The following is an 18302-nucleotide window of genomic DNA, read 5'->3' on the forward strand; positions in this document are numbered from 1 at the left end:
ATTATCACTAAACCTAACTCCTAACCCTAAACAAAGGGTCCACCGTATTTGGATTGGACTTCGGTCTGACATATTTACCAATGACCTTCAGGTTACTAAATATGGCAGAAATGGTCTGAATATTATATCTAAACAATTACACACACACTGTTTCATGTATTATTTGAATAATCTTAAAGGGTTTTTCTTCCTTGTTCAATGCTAGGCCAATATGCTTTTTGTAAAAGTACATACTCCATAAGAACAGAGAATATTGTTCTTTTATTCTAGGCTAAGAACAAAGTTCTTTCTTGCTGGGACTTTTCATATTTCATTAGAACTACAAGAAAGAACCAATTGGGTTATAGCATGTTTGTATAGGAACCACTTCCAGTTTCTGACCGCACAAGATCTGTCACACACCACACAAGAAAAAAGGATCTGCTATGAATATGTATTAAGAGCAGATTGGATAGGATGTATAGTTTTCTTCAAAGTTGATGGGGGAGATGGTCAGAGTTAATGGCAACATAAATGAAGCTGTGTTGCTCCCGCTTGTGGTAAATCCACTATTTTAAATGGCTTAAAAGTGACTGATAGCTTGGTATGAAATAGTGTAACCAAAGAAAACATCAAAAGATCATGTGCCTTTGTGAGATAAAACATATTGCATAGTAAACACGTACAACTCATGGTTATTAAAAGGCCTTTATTTCCTATTTGTTTTTACAGAACTGGCAACACATAAGATAAATTTGTAATAAGTTATTTGGTTCCCTTGATAACTTCTGAAGGATTCCCAACATATGTCCACATAAGGGTCAAGAGGAGTTTGTGAGCAACGTTTGTGTTCAGTCAAAGGCTAAAGCATGCGATCCACAGTAGGCACAAGTACTGACATGAACACGCGCACCACAACACTAGACACGAAGAAACACAGCTAGGGGACATAACCTGACTGTCCTCCGATGCTTTAAAAGAGGATGAAGAGAAGAAGGTGAAGCTGGTAAAACAAATGAGTCTCGAGAAAACAGCTGCATAATGGAACAGAGGTGGAGAACTGAGTGCTCAAAGGGGGAGGTCGGTACGGCCCTGCATGTTTGGCAGTATACAGTATGTCCATGTTGTTAACATGAAGGCCGGTGTTCCTTATGCTCTGCAAAAGGAGATTCAGGCTCCTATTCACCTCGATGACAGTGACAGAATCAGCTACACAGAAACCAGACAAGGACACAAACAGAAAGCAAATGAGGAGAGAGCATGGAGACACATCTGTGCCATTGCTTCAAACACAGCTCCACATTCTACATCAGGGATACACAGAATAAAAAATAAACAACAAAAGTGATTACGCCTATGCACAAAGAGAGCAAGAAGAAATACAGCAACTGACAAGAGAACCAGCATGTTTCAAAGCAGCGCCTTTACCCGCCGCAGGTCTCGACATCACGTTTTGACTGTCAAAAGGACTGAATTTTGCACAGTTTCCCTTTTTAGATCCCAGTGTTTGTTCAAACAAAAATAAAAAAAGACAGAAACAAATCACATATGTGCGAACGGTGTTCTAAAACTGTCTTTACACAGCTGAAGCAGGGCAACCGTAGATGCATTTGTGCATAAGTACATACACTCAGCAATCAGGGAAACAGATCACTAGCCATTTTTAAACCATAAAGCTTTTATTTTTACCGTGTTACTCATACATAAAAAAATAACAATATGCATGCAGACTTGTACTGAGAGTAGTATAATCTAACTCTGTGATCTTAAGCAATGTTTTGGACATTTTATTACTCCACATACACAAGAACACAATCACAGCTCACCAGTCTCAGTCCACCATATTGTCTGAGGATCTTGTGTATGTGGTGACCCAGGCTTTAAAAGGAAACAAGACTTTCGTAAATGCACCATAAATGTACCTTTGCGATTTTTTTTATATTTGGTGCTTTCCTATTGTAGTTCTCCTGTTATATTGGCTGTGCAGAGTTAAACTGTGGAGATAAATGCTGGCAGGAGTAATCAGGTGGTGGCAGTATTTCTAAAACACACTGAAACCTGCTCTCAGTGCATCATTTGGTCACAGTCATTGGCATTGATGGGACAGTGATTGTTACTGTATTGCATTAAGAGAATGTGGAGCATCAGTTTTATGCAACACATTGAAGATTGATGTGGCAGTTCAATTTAGGAAACTTCAGCAACTTACATCAAACAAAAAATAAAAAATGCTTCAACATTGTGGAAAATATGGGCTTGTTTGCTTTCTTGCCAAAAGTTAAAGGAGAGTTGAAGCCAGTTTCTCACATAAACTAGATGAAATGTTAAATGTTTGGTACTTTGTTGGTGTTGGTCACCAAACCCTTGCTTACGATAGGGGTCAGCAACATTCAATCCAAAGAGCAACATTTTTCTCTCTCTCTAAAATGAAATTTGTCTAGAGCTGTAAAATTTTGTTGACCTGTTAAAATATACAATTATCTAAAGTTTCCTACATAAAATTTTGCATTATCATAAATATAATCAACCTAAAACAATTATTTCTCACTTAGATCTTAAAACAAGAAATCATTCTATATAATTCTAAATAAATTAATACATGTTTGATGCAGATATGGCATAAAAACATAACTGCTTAAACGGCTTAAAAATGTATACTTTTCTATCAGTTTTCTGTAGTTATTGTGAAAGGGACAAAACCCTTAAATGTTCCAGATTAAGTTTCATTTAAAGTGTGAAACATTTTTATTACATTTTTACTTTCTTCTCCACCATTCCTTTTTTACTTTCTCTGAAAAAGTATGAGGTAAGACTATTGTTTTAAATCTATTTGGCTTTACTGCAAAAGACTGAACATAATTTGTATCCTGTAATGTTAAAATTCCCGAAATAAACATGTTTAATGTCTCAGGATAAAAAAAATAAGGCTTATTGCTGATTGTTTTGTGGATATGGTTTTACACACCAACAGCCATATGAATCTGTAAGCTTTTCTGACTGAGCAACATCAGGATATACAGATGTGTGAGGTTGTCATATATAACTCAGGGCAAGAAAGCAAGTTGCAGTGTTGTAGACACAAGTCTGAAAAATAAACATATGCATAGTTCTGTGGGAGGGATTCAGCCTTAAATCTTAGGGGGGGGTTTTCAGAGGGGGTGGTGGGGGAAGGGTTCTTCAATTTATCCATTCTTGCTGAGCAGTTGATTAAAAAAAGGACAAAAACTGTTGGTAATAGCATCTGAAATAATGCAAAGATTCGCTATTATTATTATTTGATTGTATGAGTTCTTTTCCTCAAACTGGGAGAACAGAAACTAGCAGCTTGACCCAGTTTGCGTCACAAATTGCACTCAGCCCTAAAATGGAACACACTCTCACATATATAGTTTTATTCTTATTAGTCAGAATTCAATATCATAATTGTAAATATTTATTTATGCTAACCAAATATGACCAAACACAACCCTGTAAAATCACCAACGTAACAATGACACCAGCCACTCAAAAAAAAACAACAAAAAAAAAACAAACACTTGCTCTCCTAAATTGGCAGCTGTTCTCCACGCTCAGACAGTAGAATGGTTTTCTCCCTCTGGTTGAACAAATATTTTAGAAAAGGAATGCGAGAAGGAACATTATTCATGGAAAAATGAAGACGTCAGATTTTTGTTCCCTCATAAATAAACTCTAGCTGTTCAGCAGAGCTCTAAAGAGTTAGTGCTTGAGTTTTATGGCTTTTAGTTGTTTTCATCTTATTAATTTATTTTGTTTACAAGTACACCCATTGTATAGTAACAGAGTAAAAGAGACACAATCTGTAACATGTATCAGGTCAGTCAAACAGAAAGAAAAATAAAATCTTCTAATTAAAAATTATAGCAACAGTAATAAAGGGGAAAAAAGAGGACTCCAAGTCATTTGTGTTCAGTGGAAAAAGGCTTATTCACAGTTTGGCCCTGGAAATGCAGCCTAAAGTAGGATATGGTCCGTATGACTTTTAGTCTTGGTTAGTGCTGGCATAAATGACTCCTAGAATCAATTTAATATATTGTTTTTCCAAATGCGCTATTCCAGAATAACATCAAGTTTAATCTGCATTACTTACTAAAAAAAGAGAGAAAGAAACAGTCCTGCAGACTTGGAGATCCCCTGGTTGAAATGAAATATAACAATTTTCTAATTAAAAAATAAAAAATAGAAACTGTAGCATAATTAACAATCGCTAATATTTTTTAAAAGGTACAGTAATGAACTAAATGGCAAATAAATGGTGCCAAACAAAAAAACTCTGAGCACAAGGAATTTACATAGCAAGCATGCGGCTACATTTTTCTTCCTACATGAACTCACCCACAGCACTGGACGACACACTTGCTTAAGAGTTTTCAGGCGTGGAAAGATTCCTATTTGTAATAGTACTCTAATATTTGCATGACATTCTCTCCAATGACCCTCATGGAAAATAAATACACACTTTGTTCTATTTAGAAAATATACAGCGCATTTTTTTTCTCAGTTTGCTGTGTTAATAAAATGGCAAATGACACCCATTTAACGTACACAAGTTATTTTTGCTTCGTCTCTAAAACATGCTCTTATGTACAGTAGTTCTTATAAACATGCAGTATCAACGTGTATGAACTATGTATATAGGCAAAACTACACACCAATGAGTTGCTTGATTGCTTCCATGTTGCCTTTTTCTTAAGTGTTGCTTTAAAAAGAAAGAATTGTGCAAGATGACAAACAGAAATTTGGTTTTGATTGTTATTTATAGAGAGAATTTAAAAGAAAGAAAAAACATAAATTTCACCCCAAAAAAATGCAATAAAATGTTTGTTCCTGCATTTGCTATACAGAAAGCTAACTGGAAGTTTTCTTGTGAAAAAGCATAGTGGGCTCCAAATGCTCACAAAACCTAATTAACATTTAATTGACCTTATTCACAGGTGATGAGCTCTAATAGTGTGCTGTCTGTTGCAAGTTCAAGTTTTCGCTCAAAAACCTCTCTCAGAATCTAAACGTACAAATATAAAGAGCCAAATTATCTCAGTGATATTTGTAACTGTTAACAACTGTAAATATGTTGCTTTATCAATAAGATCATGAATGATGCTCTTCTCCTTTTTGTTACGGTGAATATTTTTGTTGTTTTTGTAGAAACACATCTTTAAATTGAAAGAGAAAATAGCTGCGTGATAGGTGAATTGGACAGGAATATGTAGAGAGCATTGGCTGAACAATATCAGTCGAAAATGTGGCCATAACAGCTCAATAGCAGCTTTTTAAAACATTTATAGTTCATATATAAAGTGAATAATTTGACATCACATTGATTATTCAGTCTAAGTGAAGTTGTCCACCTGAGCAGACTAACTGAAATCACATTTTCTGAGATGTTATCATTATGTGTTAAAGGGTCAAAATTAGTCAAAAAATCAGTTGCAGTTACCTGGAGCCGACTTTGGCTGTCTATACTGCATTGTTTCATTCTGGGAAGAGACCACAAAGCAGCACTGAACTCAATGTGTTTCTTTTCCCTTCCATTCACAAGACAAGACATGTCTGGGTGTGCCACAGAAATGATCAATTTCATCACGCTATATCACTCAAGAAAAGAAAAACACACGCCTAAGAACAGTGTCAGGAACCACATAACAGAACAATACTTGCTAGTGCAATTCATAATTGACAGTTTGGTAAGCTGTGCATAAAATACACATGGATCAGTGCGATTTCTTCCAGACTTTTTGCAATATAACCGTAATTCAAACAATTCAAAACACACACAAACACATATAGGCTGAGGCCAAAGTAAGCAGAAGCAAAAGCAACAAAATGAATCTCCCTAAATTGTTAATGCTCTGACTTCTGAGCGTATGTACACAAAACATTAGGAATTAAAGTGCTTAAGGAATAAAAGTGTTTTAAGGTAAACTAAATTATTAAGTAGAAAAAAAAGTAGAACAAAAAAAGGAAAGGAAGAGAACAACACCTCTAACTGGAAGGCGTCCCTGGTAGTTGAAAATTGCTTATTTTGTTACTTGGAAGGCTTGTCTCCTTTATGACTGTAAGACGGTTATAGGGATTCCTTTGAAGTAAAAACCCTTGTGTCAAGTCCATGACTAATGGCAGTAACACTGAACAAGTGATATACAGAATCAGAGATGTCGGGAGGGGAACGTCGAGGGCTGTAGGCAGTAATTGACACCTTGTAAATATAATGTCAGCTGTGGTTGGGATCAGTCTCTCTTTTTGTAGCCACTCTGGTATTTCCAAACATTTTTGTAGTACAGATGACAGACATTGCTTTTTTTTTTTAACACAATTTAAAATACACAAGCACACTTTTTTTTTTTTGCAGATTATCTGTCATACCCGCCATATAACTCAATAAATTGTGGTTTAACTAACTTCAGTCATAAGCCTAAGGTCAGCAGAATTCTTACAATTTTAGTGTAACATTTTTTTTTCTCATCACGCTGTATAACTGCTAACAATAAGAACCCGTTTAGAAAAAAAAGGCATGGAGTTTTCCTCTAAGTTCTCCTGAGACGATGGGCAGAAGGGTAACTAATCCAAAAAGGCAGTGTTTGTGGGTAACTGGACCTAATCCCTACTTTGCTACCCAATTCTAGGAATGTACTTCCAACTAACAGAATCATCTAGGATGATACCTGGCAGGTGTGGGATATGGTGCACAAAACACCTACGGAATGGACCTGCTTGTGTTGTTTCTCTATCATATGGCAGTATAAAGCATTTTATTGTTAAGCACTATTCTAAGCAAACTTTGTCACTAAAGGGAAAAAGGGTGAGAAGTAGAATATGAATGAATGTATGTGTCATCCCTCTAAATCACCAGATTCCCAAATAGCACTCCTTTTATAGTCTACTCTATAAGCTTAATAATGGAACCACAACTCCGATATAAAAATAGATCTAAAACAAAAATGACTGAGTATCTGTCCATCCTACAACTTGTCTTCTTTTCTTAGTGACATGACTTAATATAATATGATTTTTTTTAAACTACATTTCCCATCATGTCAAATAGTTTCTATGGATCTTTTACAATGATGGCTGTAGGACAGAAATGTGCTGGAGGGAGCAGATTTGGGTGTTCTTCTGAAATATACATTGATATGTGGGACTTGAGTGAAACAACTGGATATGCAAAGGTAGGAAAGTGTGGAGGCGGGTGGAGGGAGTTTTTTTTTTTTTTTTTACTTCTTGGCATTCAGCGCTGCTAGGGCGGCATCCACCTCTTCTTCTGGCTGCAGCGGATGCCACTGGGCAATCGGGCGGCGGGGGTTGGCCAGCATGTCGGACCAGTGTTTCAGTCCAGCCCCCGTGGACTTGCTTCCCACCCAAATCTTCCCGATGGCATCGTTCTTGCCAATCTTGTCATAATCTAGCACTGTGATGACGGCTTGGATTTTCTGAGGAAACAGGGGGAGAGCATTACAACCTGGTTCAGAATACAATGAAGGTTATAGGATCAAAAGGACTGGAAATATTGTGCTGGTTTAATTTTCTGTATTGTTGAAGAAAAAAATGATGCACTGTTCCCGGTGTTATCTCAGAGTTTTGTGTTTAGCAGTTTTTCTCGTCATAACTTTTATGGCATCACCACAAACAGCATTGTGAAAACAAGGGAGCACACCACACAGGTCTGAACTAAAGTTATGGAGAAACAATATCTATATATTTCAACTTTGAAGTAGTCTCCTTGAACAACATTTTTTTCTTCAGACTGGACCGTCTCTCTATAATATTAAGTGAAGTACTATTTACATTTCTGAAAAGAACTAAAAAAAAGAAATTAATTAAAACATGCTCCATATCCATACCTGCATTTGCTCAAGAGGAATCTCAAAGCTGAAGGACTCATTGTAGTAAGGATTCAAAGTATTCTTCTTTACTGTCGTCTTCTTCTTCTTCAGCCTCTTTCCATTTTGCAGCAGGTTAATTTTTACATAGGGATCTGGCAAACAGATACAGAACTGAATCACGACATGAGGACAAGGAACCTCTGTGCTCATGCAAATCTGGGTTGCAGTATTCTATTATGCCAACAGATGGAGCCACTTCTAATGCAAGACAGTGAAGAATGGGTGAGCGCTGCAGCGACAGCACGTGAGCAGAGCGGCACAAAATTGATGGCTGGGCTTGAAGTCACGTTCTTCAGCATTCTGCAGTCTCAGAGCAAGGAGAAGGCCCTTTTACTCAGGACTATGCCATGATATGGGGTAAAGTGTGAAGAAAATTGAACATCTATAGCACAGCTGTGTTTATATAAACTAGCCCACCTGATAGTCCTCCCACATCCATTTTCTTTAGGTTCTTAGCCTCCAAGATGCAGATGGTGAGTTTGCCAGCTGTCGGGACGTAACGTAAAGAGATGCAAATATCACCAAGCTTCTCTGGCTGTGAGAAGGAGCAAAGAAAGCAGAATGTTATGGAAGATGAAGTGATACATTAGAAAAAGAGCTTCACCTACAACATATGAAGACGTTAAGTATTTTTTCTTATTTCAGAGACATGCAATTTGGAATTGCTTTTCTAGCCCGAAATTGCTGTAAAGAAAATTTTCCATTTTAAGATGTTTCTGGTGGAGCAGTTTCTTGGATTAAACTGTTTCCTCATATTTTCATAGAGTGCAGCATCACAGTGACAGCTCCACGTAACAAGCTGCACAGTTACTCAGTGAGCAGTGTAGCATAACAGACATTTTGCCTAAATTACAGAAGAGAATGTGTATTGGTTTTTTAAAGTCTAAACAGTAAATCACAGTTTATAAACTATGAAAAAATGGCAAGAAATGTTTTTAAGAAATCCCATCTACTTCATAGAACCTCATCAGAAGTTTACAGACATTCATAATTAGCATGATTGTCATAAAGCTTGACCTTAAGCTGTGCATTTCAAGCTGTTATTTTGGGTGCAATATTGTGTCACCATTCCACCCAGGAAAATAATTATTTAATTTTAAAATCGAAATTTCATGAACAAGTTTGAATTGTGTTCACATGTTTTCTAATCAAGACCAACTCAAAACTATACATACAAGTTCAAATATTGGAATAATATCACACTCAGGTTTTATTAAATTGGCCCAAACTGTGAGTTCTAATAGCCAAAAATTAATCAGGATGTTTAGGAACAACTTAAGATCCACTAAGACTTAAGCCTGTCATAGAGTGGAACAACAGTGTCAAGGACTGACAGGGAAGTGAGTTCTACATCAGCATGAAATTAGAGGCTGTCACCCAATAAAAACATGCCTTGTCCTTTGAAAACACCTTCAAGAAATATGTTGCAGCTTCCTATTTGGTCAAACCAAATAAGCAGAGCTGAGAAACAGATTTAGCCACAATGGCAAGAATACTTTTTGAGTCAAAATGAGGTTTTTGAACCTAAGAACTTTGTAAATGGTTAAGTAACCATGTAAGCTTCATGTTGCTGCCAGTGTTACTGGTACACAGCTTAAAATAGGGGAAAAAATAATGAAAGGGAACAATCCCCAAGTTGTTTAACTTCATCACAAATTAACAACTGGAATGTTGAAACTTGGGCATAGTTGCATGTTCCCGCAGGTCAATGACTCCAAGTACATTCCTAAATGGATAAAGCAGGCTAACACAAGAATCTGGACTGAACCGGACTCAAACTCCACTAAAGATTAATGGAATATGCTTAAATGTCTGTGCCAGGAAGGCAGCCAATTTAAATTCTATTTGCTATTTCTGATAAGAAGAGTGCTTAAATATTTGCAGTGGTCCATAATTATACCAGAAACTTACTGATGACTGAAAGGAGGGAGAAGTTTTGATGGTAACTGGGTAAGGGAAATTTCAGTAATGTTGATGTTATACAGTATTAGTCTATAAGTATATGGATTACATAAAATCTACAATAAATTTGAACTTGTGCAGCTCATTGTGTACTGTATAATAATTCCACCCTGAAAATAAAAATCAGAATGTCCTGGAAAAGATATTCTGAAATTGCAATGCTTGTGTCACTTATTTCAGAAAGTGAAGCTAATATGTTATTTAGATTTAATGCATAATTTGCTTGACAGTCTTCTCAAGGCTACATTTGCTGGTGTTACACAGCAAATATGTAACATTTTTACAATACTTTCATTTTGTACTGACAGAGCAGACCTTACCTCTTCTTGATCAGCACTGTCGAGGTCTCTCCACTCTTCAATTGGTTTTGCAAGGTCCAGCGTGTTCATGGGTATCTTAATCTCTCCAATGATGTCGTGTTTAGAGAAGCGATCAAAGTCATAGACGGCCATCACTAGAGTCTTCCCTCCCATTTCAGTGAATGGTATCTGAAAATGACAAGCGAGTCTAACTTTAGTCATTGAAATAGCTGAGGACATCTGTCAGAACAATGTCTCCTCCCCCCCTACATTTCATGGAATGCATTTTTAATAAGATCACTTCCTCCTCTAACACTCTTACTAAGTCTAGCTCATGTTCACTCACCAAAACTCTGCAAATTACCCAACATTTTGTATATTTGTTTTCTATTCACTATCCACACTTTCAGTTATGTCGATTAGATGAAGGCATCAACTTAATGTAGTTAAATTTTACGTACGTAAGTGTAGCTTTTTTGGTAATTCACAATAAATTATACATGAAGTCTGACCTTTTGACTGATTAAATGTATTTAGCTTTATGCAAGCTGCCTCAGTAGGACTGTCTAACTTTGACAAGCTACTAAAACAGTTGAATTGTTTTGTATGGGGCTGTCAGCAGACAAGGTGCACCAGAGGTGGGCCTCTCCTTTAATATGATTCCCCTTCAGACTCTCCTTTGTAAGACACATTCAATATGTCTGTTCCTTATTATCACTGTGGGAAAAAGTCAAAGTGTAGGAGAAGACAGAATCCAGGACAAGGAAGAAAGGGAAGTTAACTTTATTTTTAACTAGACATGCTTACCAATCACATAAGCAGAAGTGCATTATTCATGAGCAGGAAATGAGTGATGATGAATGACGGGCGGTCACCAGTCACTTTAAGCTTACCTTAAAAATGAATGTCTCATTGAAGACTGGGTTGAGTGTTTTCTTATGTACTTTTGTGTCAAACTTTTTCTTCTTATCAGGCAGGACAAAGACTCTGACGTAGGGGTCTGAAGTGCCTCCACTGTCCATAGAGATGAGATCAGCTGCTTGTAGAATTCCTATTGTTAACTGAGGAGTGCAACATAATGTCATTAAAACAGTACAAAAATGTTTTTTTATCAACCTAAAGTGAAATATATAGTGCCTTGTACTTGAGCTTTTCAGTATTTTATTATACAAACACAAAATCCATTGGAATTTTGTCCAAGACCAACACAATGTTGTACATTATTGTGAAGTGTAAGGAAAACTTAGAGTCTTTTCTATATTTTTCACAGAAATAATATCTGTAAGTATGGTGTGCATTTTTTCCTTCCATCCATCCGTCTGTCTGTCTGTCAGTTAGGAATTAGGTTTGACTCCAATACATCATTATGCTTTGATATGAATACATACAAAGTAACTCTAGCTATAGTTTTTGGGTTGTCCTTCTGAAAGATAGTCTCAAGTCACACATCAGATTTGTATGTGTAAAAATATTATTAAAAAATTATAATTTCCTTCAACTTCACAATAATGCAATAGTTATGTGTGTGTCACATCAAAAGCAAAAATTAATACAACTATGTAGTTGTAAGAAAGCAAAATGTAGAAAGGTTCAAAGGTTATTAGTGATTTTGCAATGTAGTGTGGGTATTGCCAAACAAATCTATAGTATTGCTTGCCTTGTTTTCCTGGAAATCATAATCAATGGAGTACTGCAGCTTCCCAAGCTTTTCCTTCTCCTTCACTTCTTCCTCTTTCTCATCTTCAGTTAGGCCTGGCTCAACATCATCTTCTTCATCATCATCATCCTGAGGTTTCTGCAATGATAGAAGTTGGACAGGCAACAAAGAAGAGGGTGAGAGGATGGCAATGAAAGGGTGGCTGAGCAGAACATTAAACCTTACATGTCAGCACAGCAGTCAGGTTAGTCACAGCACCTACCTTCGACTTACCCCAATGTTACAAATGCAAACTGTTCATCAATGACCACGGTTGCAACCTGACTTGATTTCACTATTTCCTGGGTGACACCATTTGCTGTTTTTAGTTTTTTTATGTGTGTTAGAAGAATGTTAAATACAAAACAGGAACTTTTCCTCATCTACATAATGTTGTTGACATAACACTACTCATTACAACCCATGGCTGGTGTTTCACAGATGTAGAACACAACATAGAAGGGGAGGACCAAAAGTGAAAGACCTAATACAGCGATTTAGCACTTTACAACAGTTTCAGACTCTTATAAAACATTGATCACGATGCATCAAATTTACTTAACATTCTATAATAGCAGTGAGTACTAATGGTGGTTTGGATACACTGAAACCCATACTGTAACACATTCATACACTGTGTTGATATATGTGGATAAATATGCCATAAGTCATTTAATAAGCACCTATGGATGCTAAATACACATAATCAGGCACCCAACAAGCACAAACTAACATCCAAACAGAGTCAAGCTAAAGGTGAGACATTTACTTTATATTTCCAAACTGATAAAAGTTATTTCCTTCTATATCCACTTTTTTTGTGAGATCAAATGACATGTATTAAACAGTTGTTAATTATGTATTTTGTACTGATTTCAAATCAATGATTTGCGTTCACTTTTGGACTTAACATTTTGCGTTATCTCTGGTCTATAGACAGAAAACTAATCCTATCCTTTCACACATGTGCATCGTTTCCACTGGGCAGTACAGCACGGGTCAATGGGGCTCGATATCCTATTTTATGGTCCGGCGCATTCAGAAGATATTTCCACCACCAGTTGGATTCTTATTGGGCAGGTGGGGCTAAGCCCAAATTACATCATACTAGGGTAACAACAAATATGATGCACTAGCATGTTTCAAGCAGTGATGTTTTTCTGTCTTCCAGTCAATGGACTGTGTTGTGTGACGTCAGTGGCTTCACCTTTACTGTACCATATTTTACAGTAAAGCAACTATACTGTACAACTGGACCCAAGAATGGTTTTATGGGGTGCAATGGAAAGAGACAAAATAATGTACTGATCCACACAAACCTGTGCTCTACCACTCCATCAAAATGGGACTATGCCACGTTAGCATTAGCAACTAATAAATAGAATTTTGACATATTTTACTTTCTGTTTTTCTTTTAAACATTTTCCAATCCATGAGCTCAACATTCTGATGTTGAGCACATAGATACATACCAAGCTGTGAATTGAGCATACTGTTTCACTAATCACAAGTGAGCAAACTTAAATGTTAATTTACTATGGGCTTATAAAAATAAACTTATTTTGGAGAGTGATTTTGTTTTATTAAACTTGTAAAATCAAGTGGCTTTATTGAGTATTCAACATATTTACTTATCCCCGTTTTTATGGACATTTTATATATATATATGCTTTTGTTCTGAAGTAAAGGTGTTTGGTTTTCAGTTTAATTGTACAGTACACAATTATGCCAATTTTATGAGGAAATAGTTTTGAAAGGGTTTATCAGACCTTTGAATATCTTTGTTACAATAATGTTACACTCTTATGGTTTTCGGAGGAATCTCGATCATTCAGGTGGAAAAATGTCACTATATTTTAAAGAAATAAATTTATTCAGCATACATGATACAATGTTTTCATAACAAATTGGTGTATTTTTGACAAAGTCTTCATGAAACTAGAGACTCCACTACTCACTGATTGGCCAGAAGAACATGACACACAGTCACAAATAAACAATTAACATATTCAATGCAGAACTTATCACAAGTCAAGTCAAGTTTATTTATAGAGCATATTTCAGCAGCAGGGCAGTTCAAAGTGCTTTACACCATAAAAACACAGTACAGCAACCAATTATGAAACAAGCAAGAAAAGTTACATTTTTTCACACGCCTCCATCAAAATCATGAAAAAAATACATATATTTATTTATATATAAATTTATAAAAATATATTGATCAATGTTCCCTAGATGACTCTAACCTGGTGGGGTTTTAGTCATGATTTAAAGGCACTCAGTGTTTTGGCAGTTTTGCAGTTTTCTGGAAGTTTGTTCCAGATTAGAGGAACATAAAAATATAACGGTACTTCTCCATGTCAGCTTCTGATATGGGGAATCCAGAGCCAAAAGACCTGAGTGGACTGGAAGATTGATACAACAACAACAGATGTATGTTGTTGTTGTATGTAGGTGCTAAGCCATTCAGTGAATGACAAATTAACAAACGTATTTAAAAGTCTCTTCTCTGAGCTACAGAGAGCCAGTAGAAGGACTGTTGCAGTAATTAATGTGACTGAAGATAAACGCATGGGTGAGTTTCTTTAGATCTTGCTGAAACATTTGTCCTAATAACTGAAGATGTGTGCCGATTCTTGATCGTTCCTCTTTAGGTCCAAAGTTGGTAACTTCAGTTCTGTTTCTGTTCAGCTGGACAAAATCAGCTGAACACACAGGACACCTACATTTTGATTACATGCAGACTCTCAAGCATGCTTACCACTCTCTCTCAGACACACACACTCACACGCCTTCTCACTCTGCGTCCGTTTATGTTGGATTCTGTGGCTGTGTTGTGCTAATGTCTTTCATTCAAGCATGCCAGGCCACACAATGCAGGATTCAAGTTTATTTCTGATGGTAAGTGTAGATGTTTTCTAAAAATCTGAGAGGCAATAAGTATTAAAAAAAGTCACAAATTTTTGTAAGGCCCAAAAATGTATCCACCTATATGTCCTAAATACAATGTACAAATCCATGTAGGTATCATGCTATATGCATAAGTTTTGTTTCTTGTCATATTTCCTGTAGGAACTCAGAGATGCAGATACTGTGCCTGGATGAATGCCTTTTCCTGAGTAACATCAGAGTTCAGTTTTAGTTTTAGGTTTTGTAAATAAATTGTCCACGGAAACAGACAGTTGATTTTGGACTGAGATGTTTCAGGCCTCTATTTATTGCTAATATAGGCATCCATTCAGGGTCACCATATCTCTTCAGTGAGGCCCAAGAGCTTTAGGGAAGAGGGGGCATCAATGACTTTCACCTAGTAAGTCAGCAGCATGGGTCATCCAGGAAAGTTACTCTCAAGTCAAGTTGTGGCCATTCAATGGTAACCTACTGCAAGGGCATATGCTGGTCTTTGTCAAGAGATGCAGACTATTCATCTGTTGTAAAACAAGGAGCTTACTTGTACAACCAGGTAACGGAATAAATTTTATACCCGAGTCAAAATACAGAGGAATATGAGACACCAGTTGTGATTGTGCTCAGCAATTGACTTCTGTTATAGCAGAAGCTTGCTTTGACCTTTTAGGTAAATAAAGTTACAGCTGATATTTGACAAATACCCAGCTTAACCCTTGCACATGCATGTTAGTGATCTCTAGTGAGTTGCTCAGTGCGCTCAACATTCAAAGGCTTAATCATAGGATGAATTTCATGTTCACTTCAAACCATATATAGATTTTTTTTTCCACTTATTTTTGCAAAAAAGCAAAACAAAACTGCAATCTCTGGATTGTCAAGACATGGCAGTTGGTGCAGCATAACAGTTTAGTGGATTCTGCAAAGCAGCTTAATAGTTCCCATCGAGTCCTCAAGCACCTGCAGCACCAAAACTTGCAAAAAACTAGGGAAGCCATAGCAATCATTGTCATCATCACTGCAATCCAACCCCTCCAAGCCCAGCCCAGCCCAACCCTTCCACCCCCCTCCAGCACCGCCGCCGCCCTGCCCTGGTCTGTGCTTACACAGAGCAGCCAGAGAGGGGTGCCGTGTGCTGTCAGACCTACCGTAGACAGAGAAGTCCACCACAGTCAAGATACACGGAGCACACATAAGACACAAAGCAGGAAGGAGGAGAGCAGAGACAAAGGAAGAGATTGAACTCACAGCAGACACCAAAGAAGGGTAATCACAGCAAATGCAGTAAGCTGCTCGGCAGGGAGTGAGGAAAATGACAGATGGAAAAGCCTCCTTATGGGTGCAGTTGTGTGCTTTTATGTTTTATAATACCTGTATTTTTACCGTGTTCAATTCACATCAGCACACAGTTGAATTTTTACGTCCTAAGGCAACATTTAGTGCAAGCTAGTAATTTTTGATAACGACTCTTTATTGAATGTAAGAGAAGCAGTCATAAAGGAGGCTGTGCAACCAAGGACCCTGTCATTTTTTACTCAAACCCCAAAGCCCACATGAAAGAGAGAGCAACGATAACATTTATGACAAATACATTGAATAACAGAGAAAGAAAGAGAAAATGAAACAAATAATTATGATTGACAAGCAGTGCAATCAAAATCTGTGAAAAATTATTGGCCGGGTTAGAAAGACATCAACACAGTATACAACTTTGTTAATTTCTAATCAGTAATCTAAATTACTTTAAGAAGAAAAATTATATCTTCATGCCACTAAAGTACACTAAAGTGTAATAAATTATCTGAGTCGTGTGTATGACTCATCTCTTTTTATCTTTATTTCACCACAGTGCCTCACATTAAACCCAACAGACATTAGCTAATAGGGTCATGAGTGGGTCAGTTATTTGTGGTTCATATGCAGTAACAATATAGATTTTCTTAGCTATGATGCAACCTGTGTCAGTGAAACATACCTCTCCTTTTAAGTTCTTCATTCCCATGTCACCCTTCCCCTTCTTGCCCTTCTTGTTCTTCTTCTTCTTGCAACAGCATTTCTTGATGATGCAGAAGCAACACGTTAGAATCAGTAAAGCAGCGACCACGGCAATGGCAATGATGGCCCAGGACGGCACTGAGGAAAACACACAAACCAGTTCAAAGATGGAACAGTCCCATTCAGAAACAAAAATGAGAAGCACATAATTTGAAGTCTGACCAAGTGATCATTTAGGCTGCTTCATGTCATGCCCCAGGCCACAGAGATTTAGTAAGAGGTGGAAGGTTAGCAATTAGATTGGATGAAAATTAGATTTCCCTGCCATTAGGAAGAGCAGCCAGTGATCAATATCAAATAAAGACATTATAGGACTGATGATGCCTGCAGCAAAAGAGAAAATCTAATTCCAAAATAATTGTTGAGAGCCACGTCAATAAGAGTTTGGGGTTTTGCCTGGCACTCACGTGGGATCTTGTCGATTTCATTCAGGAACTTGTTTTTGATCTCATCAAAGGCATCGTTCTTGTTGACTGGCTCCGTGGCGTTTCCAGCGGAGACTAACCCTACGGGGGCTGGAGTAACAGTCGAGTCACTGGCCCCCGTTGGTTTTGCTGCGACCATAGGCGTTGTTTCTTGCTTGAATAAGTTAAACTTCATCACTAAGGCTGCTCTGTCCCTGAAAAACAGCATGAAAAGACACAATTATCAGCATTAAACTTTCAAAGAGTTGAAGTTTGGCGATACATGTGCAGTTCTATTAAATAAATTAGAATATGCATTATGGTGAGGCTTGTTTGTAAGTATTAAATATCCTTTTTTTTTAAAAAAAAATCAAGTCCATATTTTGGATTTTTTTTCCCCCATTAGTCTGATGTAACATCTGATTCTTTTAAAAAGTTAACCATGTTTTATTAGCTTTACACAGGAAAATTATTTGGATAATTAACAGAAAAAGGGTCTTGAAAACATTAGTCTATGTGTAATTAATCTATATAACATTTCACTCGGTGAACTGAGTTGCTGAAATAATTTTTTCTATATTCAAATTTATTGAGATGGTCCATGTATAATTAAATGTATAATTTTTGGTGTGTGTTTACCAGTTTAACTGAGGTAAACATAAATTAAATAGCATGGAGAGTCTATTTTTACAATTTTGTTTTATTAAAACCTATAACAACTTTAGCTTAAAGTGAAATGAGGAGCACATCTGTGATGCAATGCATCATGTAACTTAACTGACAAGATGAGTCATAAGGAAGGATCATATCTACACAAGAACGTTCTTTTTTTTTTTAGATCAAACTCTAATAGATCCCAGGCAGTGATGTTATGCTTCTATAAGAAGCATAGACATTTTCTACTGCTTCTACTGCTTCTACTGTAGAAGCAGTAGAAGCAGTAGAAGCAGTAGCTTCTACAAAGGCAACAACTGTCAGAGGTAGGTTAGTTGTGTTGTTATTCTGGAGTGATTTTCAGTTTTAGTCAACAATACAATCTGCGCTTTTGGTACATGGAAAAAAAAATCAGTTTCAAATGGAAAGAGTCACAAAATTTTCTAGC

General features: G+C 36.8%; 1 protein-coding gene across 10 annotated transcripts in view; it reads right to left on the reverse strand.

The window, feature by feature from the left end:
• Positions 1 to 668: 668 nt before the first annotated feature.
• The window catches only part of LOC114139168 (synaptotagmin-2-like), a 73354-nt gene continuing 55720 nt past the window's right edge, over positions 669 to 18302 (reverse strand). For 9 of the 10 annotated variants that reach the window (XM_028008945.1, XM_028009504.1, XM_028009108.1 and 6 more), the window contains 8 exons: positions 17204 to 17415; positions 16717 to 16874; positions 11796 to 11933; positions 11032 to 11199; positions 10160 to 10327; positions 8295 to 8412; positions 7836 to 7969; positions 669 to 7424 (listed from right to left, as the gene is read on the reverse strand). In XM_028008945.1, coding sequence (XP_027864746.1) covers positions 7209 to 7424; positions 7836 to 7969; positions 8295 to 8412; positions 10160 to 10327; positions 11032 to 11199; positions 11796 to 11933; positions 16717 to 16874; positions 17204 to 17415 — 1312 coding nt within the window. In that variant the 3' untranslated portion in view covers positions 669 to 7208. The remainder of the gene's footprint in view (positions 7425 to 7835; positions 7970 to 8294; positions 8413 to 10159; positions 10328 to 11031; positions 11200 to 11795; positions 11934 to 16716; positions 16875 to 17203; positions 17416 to 18302) is intronic. The other variant, XM_028009031.1, reaches the window with a different exon arrangement.

Source organism: Xiphophorus couchianus, chromosome 1 (assembly GCF_001444195.1).
Source record: "Xiphophorus couchianus chromosome 1, X_couchianus-1.0, whole genome shotgun sequence".
NCBI classification, from domain to species: Eukaryota; Metazoa; Chordata; class Actinopteri; order Cyprinodontiformes; family Poeciliidae; genus Xiphophorus; species Xiphophorus couchianus.